General features: G+C 43.6%; 1 protein-coding gene across 2 annotated transcripts in view; it reads right to left on the bottom strand.

The window, feature by feature from the left end:
- ARMC12 (armadillo repeat containing 12) overlaps nucleotides 1-6,440 on the bottom strand; it is a 9,312-nt gene that overhangs the window by 63 nt on the left and 2,809 nt on the right. The window contains exons 4-6 of one of the 2 annotated variants that reach the window (XM_007467257.1): nucleotides 2,180-2,353; nucleotides 1,973-2,044; nucleotides 1-311 (exon numbers count right to left, since the gene is read on the bottom strand). The exon at nucleotides 1-311 is cut by the window's left edge and continues 63 nt beyond it. In XM_007467257.1, the coding sequence (XP_007467319.1) occupies nucleotides 1-311; nucleotides 1,973-2,044; nucleotides 2,180-2,353 (557 nt within the window). The remainder of the gene's footprint in view (nucleotides 312-1,972; nucleotides 2,045-2,179; nucleotides 2,354-6,440) is intronic. The other variant, XM_007467258.1, reaches the window with a different exon arrangement.

Genomic DNA, 6,440 nt, shown 5'->3' with positions numbered 1-6,440 from the left:
CAGGAATGACTGGGCGGGCAGGAGGGCCGGACTCCCACATCCTGGGGGCACTGCAGGCTGACTATGACTTTGCAGGCCTGGATCTGAACATCCTCCTCGGGGTGGATGACCAGGGCAAGCAGCCGGTCTGCCAGTCGTGAGTCATCCCCAAAGAGAGCTTCGTGCACAGACTGTTCATTGTAATGCCACTTCACAGCACGGTAGTGGGGTGCACCCCGGCCCTCGCTCAGCCGCTCTGCAAACACCAGTACTTCGGGCAGCAGACTCCCGGGCTGTGTGGACTGGAACAGGTTCAGGAAGTTGGAGTGTACCTGTGAGTGGGATGGAGAGAGGAATGAAGTCAAGGTAAATTCTAAAGTTCCTCCATCCTCCTATTGCCTCAACTCCCCAATATATCTAAGTTTCAGATCCAACTGTATAGGAATTTTTTAGTTTTCATTATCATTCTTTTTTTTTTTTTTTTTTTTTTTTTTTTGCGGTACGCAGGCCTCTCACTGTTGTGGCCTCTCCCGTTGCGGAGCACAGGCTCCGGATGTGCAGGCTCAGTGGCCATGGCTCACGGGCCCAGCCGCTCCGCGGCATGTGGGATCTACCCGTACCGGGGCACGAACCTGCGTCCCCTGCATCGGCAGGCGGACTCTCAACCACTGCGCCACCAGGGAAGCCCCCATTATCATTCTTTAACATAATTTCATTGTGGTCATAAAACATGAGTGATATGATTATATTGATTCAGGGAAATTTGTTGAGATAAACTTTTAAAGCTTAGCATGTGGTTAATTTTTGTAAATATTGTGTGTACTTGAGCGGAATGTGCATTTACTAATTGTAGAGTGTTCTGGATATGTCTAATGGCTCAAGCTTATTTGTGTTATTTGCAGCAAGTATAACCTTACTAGGTTTAGGTATTTATGTATTAATTTCTGAAAGAATAGTTAAAATCTTCCAAATTTTCCACTGTGGTGATAGATATGTCCATTTTTCTTTCCAATTATTCAGCTGTAGGAATGAAATCCTGCCATTTGTGACAATATGGATGGACCCAGAGGACATTATGCTAAGTGAGATAAGCCAGAAAGAGAAATACAAATACTGCATGGTATCACTTAAATGTGGAATTTTTTTTTAAGTCAAACTCACAGAAACAGTAGAAAAGTGGTTGCCAGGGGTTGGGGTGGGGTGTGGGGGAAATAGGGAGAGGTTGGTAAAAGGGTACATACTTTCAGCTAAAAGACGAATAAGATCCAAGGGTCTAATGCAAACATGGTGAGTACTGTTGATAACACTACTATATAATTGAAATTTGCTAAGAGAGTAAAATTTAAATGTTCTCACCAAAAACAAACAAAATGTGAGGTGACGGATGTGCTAATTAACTAGATGGTGGGAATCCTTTCACAACGTATACCAAATCACCACAACATACACTTTTTTTTAGTATAATTAAGTTTTATATATATATATTTAGTTTTTATTGGGGTATAGTTGATTTCCTACATATGCTTTAAATATCTTACAAATTTATCTGTCAATTATACCTCAGTCAAACTGAAAAAAGAAAAAACGATTTCCTTATAATTCTATCAAGTTTTGCCATATATATATTTTGAGATTGTTACTAAGTTCATGTAAGTTCAGAGTTGCTTTATCCTTCTGAACTATTATTATGTAGTGACCCTGTCTATTCCTAATAATTATTTTTGTTATAAGTAATTTTCCCCTAATGTTAAAATACCTACATGAACTTCTGTCACCTGTGTTCCTGACTCTCAGAGTGCAGAAAGTCCCTCAAAGGAAAATCTGATTGTATTGGGAGGACAAAAGAGGGGGTGCTTTGCAATGTATCTAGTGAAGAGGCAGAAAGGAACAAGATGATTTTGTGAGGGCTAAGTCTGTCTGAAGAATCCACGATTCTTCCTTTCACAATATCTGAGTTCACATCCATTAGCCCATCTTTCAGTTCTTTTCTCACCTGGCAGTTGAGAATATCATAGAGAAGGTCATTCTCCTGCGCCAGGTTGCTCAGCAATCGCGCGGCTTGCACCTGAATAAAGGAAAGGGTAAAGAATGAGAAGACAGGTGGGCCTGAGCAGGGAAGACACAAATCTCTGCTCCTCCCTCTAGGTGCTGTGCCAGGGCTGGTCAGGAGGGCAGAGCCTGGGCTCTGGTCCTCAGGCACCTGTGCCAGGATGTAGTCTGACTGCAGGATCTCCATCAAGGCAGGCATCACCCGTCGCAGCTGTGGATGTGCAAAGTCAGGCAGTGGGAGGTTGTTGAGGAGTCTGAGGCCTGCAACGTGCAGCTGTGAGTCCCAGATGGTGGAGATCAGTTCCAGCACCTTGACGGAGTGCTCCTAGGGAGGGGGGAGAGGAGGATTTTCTACTTTTATATGATAATCCTCAACATTAGCCCTGCCTCTGCCTTCACTCTTCACTGCCCCCGCCCACAAAAACTGAGCCAACCCCACACACAGTTCCCCACTTTAACTCTCAACGTTATTTGACCTAGTTGACCCCTCTCACCCCCTTGAAACTCTTTCTTCGCTTGGCTTCTCTGTCACATGTTTCTTTCCCAGTTCTTCTGCCCAACCGCCTCCTCTGTCTTCATCACTCCCTTAGTGATACAGTGTTAAAGACTCACAGACTCAGTGTTAAAAATTACCCATATGCTGATGACTTTCAAGTTTCTATCTGCAGACCAGACCTCTCCCTAAACTCCAGACTCATATATGCAAGTGCCAGTTCCACTTCTGAGAATCTTACTAAACCTCTGAGTCAACACATTCCCGCTCCCAAACCTGCTCCTTCCACTACCCTTCCTATCTCAGCTGTTGGTTACACCTGCCTTCCAATTACTCAGACCAAAAATCTATGTTCTTCCTTGACTCCCTTCTTTCTCTCACACCCTTTTCCAATCTTTCAGAAAATCCTGTTGGCTCTACCTTCAAAATCTACCAACAATCAAGACACTTCTCACCATCCCCCTCTACCACCCTGTTCCAAGCCACCATCACCTCTCCCCGGGGTTTCTGCGATAGCCTCCTTCTCCCTGCTTCCATCCTTGTCCCCTGCATCTATTCTCAGAACAGCAGACAGGCTGGACTGCTCGAGTCCCTAGTTCATTCAGGGTAGGAGCTAAAGTCCTCACAGTGGCTTACAAGGTCTGACACGATCTGTCCCTCTCCCCCCATTATTTCTCTGGCCTCATCTCCTATTCTCTCCTTTGCTCCCATGGTTTCCATCACAATGGCCTTAGCTATTCCCTGAACATGCCAGGTACACACCTGTCTTAGGTCTTTGCACATGGTGTTTCCTTTGCTTAGAACGCTCTCCCTCCTCAGCTATTCACAGCTCACTCTTACTTCCTTCAAGACTTTGCTTTAATGTCACCTTCTCAGGGAGGTCTTCCCTAACCACCCGCTCCTTTAAGACGGCAGCACCACCCCCATCCCTGCCTCCCTTATCCCCACCTTTATTTTTCCCCGTAGCACTGTCAATATGCACACACTTTTTGTTTTTAAACTTTTTATTTTCAAATAATTATAAATTCATGGGAAGTTGCAAGAACAGTACAGAGAGGTCCCATGTGCCCTCCACCCAGTTTCCCTCAATAGCTACATCTTAATTACAGTATATTTTCAAAACCAGGAAAATGGTATTAGCACAATGTGTATGTATAGTTCCATGTCATTTTATCACATAGGTAGCTTCATGTAACCACCACTGCAATCAACAGATTATTCCATCAGAATCACCATAGATCTCCCTTGTGGGTCCCTTATTAGTCACACTTAGCCCTGCCCATCAAAACCAGCCCTAACCAGCGGCAACCACTAATCTGTTTTCCATCTCTCTAATTTTGTCCTTTTTTTTTTTTTTTTTTTTTTTTTTTTTGTGGTACGCGGGCCTCTCACTGTTGTGGTCTCTCCCGTTGCGGAGCACAGGCTCCGGACGCGCAGGCTCAGCGGCCATGGCTCACAGGCCCAGCCGCTCCGTGGCATGTGGGATCTTCCCAGCCCGGGGCATGAACCCGTGTCCCCTGCATTGTCAGGCGGACTCTCAACCACTGTGCCACCAGGGAAGCCCTAATTTTGTCATTTTTGAGAATGTTATATAAATGGAATCACATTTTGTAACCTTCTGAAATTGATTTTTTCACTCAGTATAATGCCCTTGAGATCCATCCAAGTGGTCGTGTGTATCAATAGTTCATTCCTTTTTATTACTGAGTAATGTTCCATGGTATGGACTACCACAGTTTGTTTATTCATTTATCTACTGAGAGAAATTTGGGTTTCCAGTTTTTGACCATTACAAACAAAGCTGCTACGAACAACTGTGAACAGGTTTTTTGGCAGACGTAAGTTTTTATTTCTCCAGGATAAATGCCCAAGAGTGCAATTGCTGGTTTGTATGGTAAAAGAGTTCATTAAAGAAACTGCCAAACTATTTTCCAGAGTGGCTGCTGTATCATTTTACACTCCCACCAGCAACATACTAGAGATCCAGTTTCTCTACATTTTCACCAGCATTTGGTATTGTCACTAATTTGGAGTTTAAATCATCTAATAGGTGTATAGTAATATCTCATTGTGGTACTAATTTGCATTTCCCTAATGGCTAGTTAAATGTTAAACATTTTTTATGTGCTTATTTGCAATTCGTATATCCTCTTCAGTGAAATATCTCCATGTCTTGTGCCCATTTTCTAAATGGATTATTATTGTTTTTGACGTTGAGTTTTGGGAGTTCTTTATATAATCTAGATATGAGTCCTTTGTCAGATAATGTGGTTTGCAAATATTTTCTTCCAATCTGCAGTTTGTCTTTTCATCTTCTTAACAGGGTCTTTCACAAAGCAAATGTTTTTTTAATTTTGATGAAGTCCAATTTATCAATTTTTTCTTTTATAGATTGTGCTTTCGGTGTCATTTCTATGACCTCTTTATCAAGCCCTAGGTCCCAAAGATTTTCTCCTTTGAAATTGCAACAGCACCCCCTTGCAACACCACCCCCATGCCAGCCTTCCTTACCACCCTTCTTGATTTTTCTCCATAGCACTTGCCCCATGAAACACCATATATTTCACTTATTTGTGTATTGCCTGCCTTGCAGGCAATATAAGTTCCACTGGGCAGGGATCTTGCCCACTCTGTTCACTGCTGTGTCTCCAGTGCCTAGCACAGTGCTTAGACACAAAGTACGTCCTCAATATACATTTGTTGAAAGAAAAAAGGAATTTTGGCTTCTGAGCTGCAAGATGCTTGGGCCTTATTACCAAAGGCAGATACTCTTACAAGCTGTACCTTTGTGAGCCACGTAAGAAGGATGCCAGAAGACTGGAGTGGGGAGCACAGCATTCCCATTAGTACCCTGCTCCTCCCTCCCCCCAGCCCTCAGTAGGGAGTGGCTGCATTCACCCAGAGAGAGGAGAACAGGGGTCAGGTCCTCAGGATACAGACCCCGGGAAAGAAGGAACAGTGGTGCCCAGGCCACGCGCATCAGAATCTGCTGGGGGCTTGTGAAAAACACAGCTTCCCTGTTGAACTGGACCCTCTGGATGTAATGCCCTGAACTCTTCATATGTTAACCAGCTTTCCAGGCAATTCTGATATGCTTGAGAATCACAGCCTTAGGGCAACTGAGAGGGTCGAGGGATAAAGTAGAGGCAGCCAGCAAGTGGAGACCTAGAGACCTTTTTTTCCCCAAAAAAGTTTGATGCAAAAAATTTAAAGTGTGAAAATACCAAGTGTCGGGGAAGAAATGATGCACCAGCAAACACTCATGCGGGGCTGGTGGGAGGGTGTAAACTGATACGGCCCTTCTTGAAAAGCTGGGCATACCTTTCACCTGACCATCCCACTCCTGCATACATGTCCACGAGGGAGATGTGTAAAGAATGCTCATGGCACAATGTGCAGACAACTCAAATGCCTACTCACGGGCAGCTGGATGAATAAGACTGCAGGGTATTCATGAACTAGAACACTACAGAGCAGTGCAAAAGAAGGAAACAGACCAGTTCACATCAATAAGGACGAATCTTTCCATGTTGGAGGGAAAAGGCAAACCGCAGAATACAAACTGCATACTTCCAGATCCATGAAGCTTAAAAACATTCTAACTATGTTTTACCTATTTTTGTCTGCCGTGCCCTGCTAGAAAATGATGACATGTGTGTATATGGTAAAACTACAAAGAAAATCAAGAAATTGATGAACAAAATACATAGGAATGATTGCCTCTGGTGGGGGAGGAGGCGGGGATTAAGGAGGGGCATCTGGGGCATCTAACCAACTGGTCATGTTCTATTTCTTAGCCTGGGTTCTGGTTACATGTGTTTTGTTTTATTCTTATTCTTTCTACCATACACGCATAAAATGTTTGCAAGTTTTGAATATTTTACTTTTTTTTTTTTTTTTTTTTTTTTTTTGGGTAACC

Source organism: Lipotes vexillifer, unplaced genomic scaffold, assembly GCF_000442215.2.
Source record: "Lipotes vexillifer unplaced genomic scaffold, Lipotes_vexillifer_v1.1 scaffold528, whole genome shotgun sequence".
Lineage (NCBI taxonomy): Eukaryota > Metazoa > Chordata > Mammalia > Artiodactyla > Lipotidae > Lipotes > Lipotes vexillifer.
The sequence above is the reverse complement of the archived record's forward strand: the minus strand, read 5'-3'. Positions and strand labels throughout refer to the sequence as shown.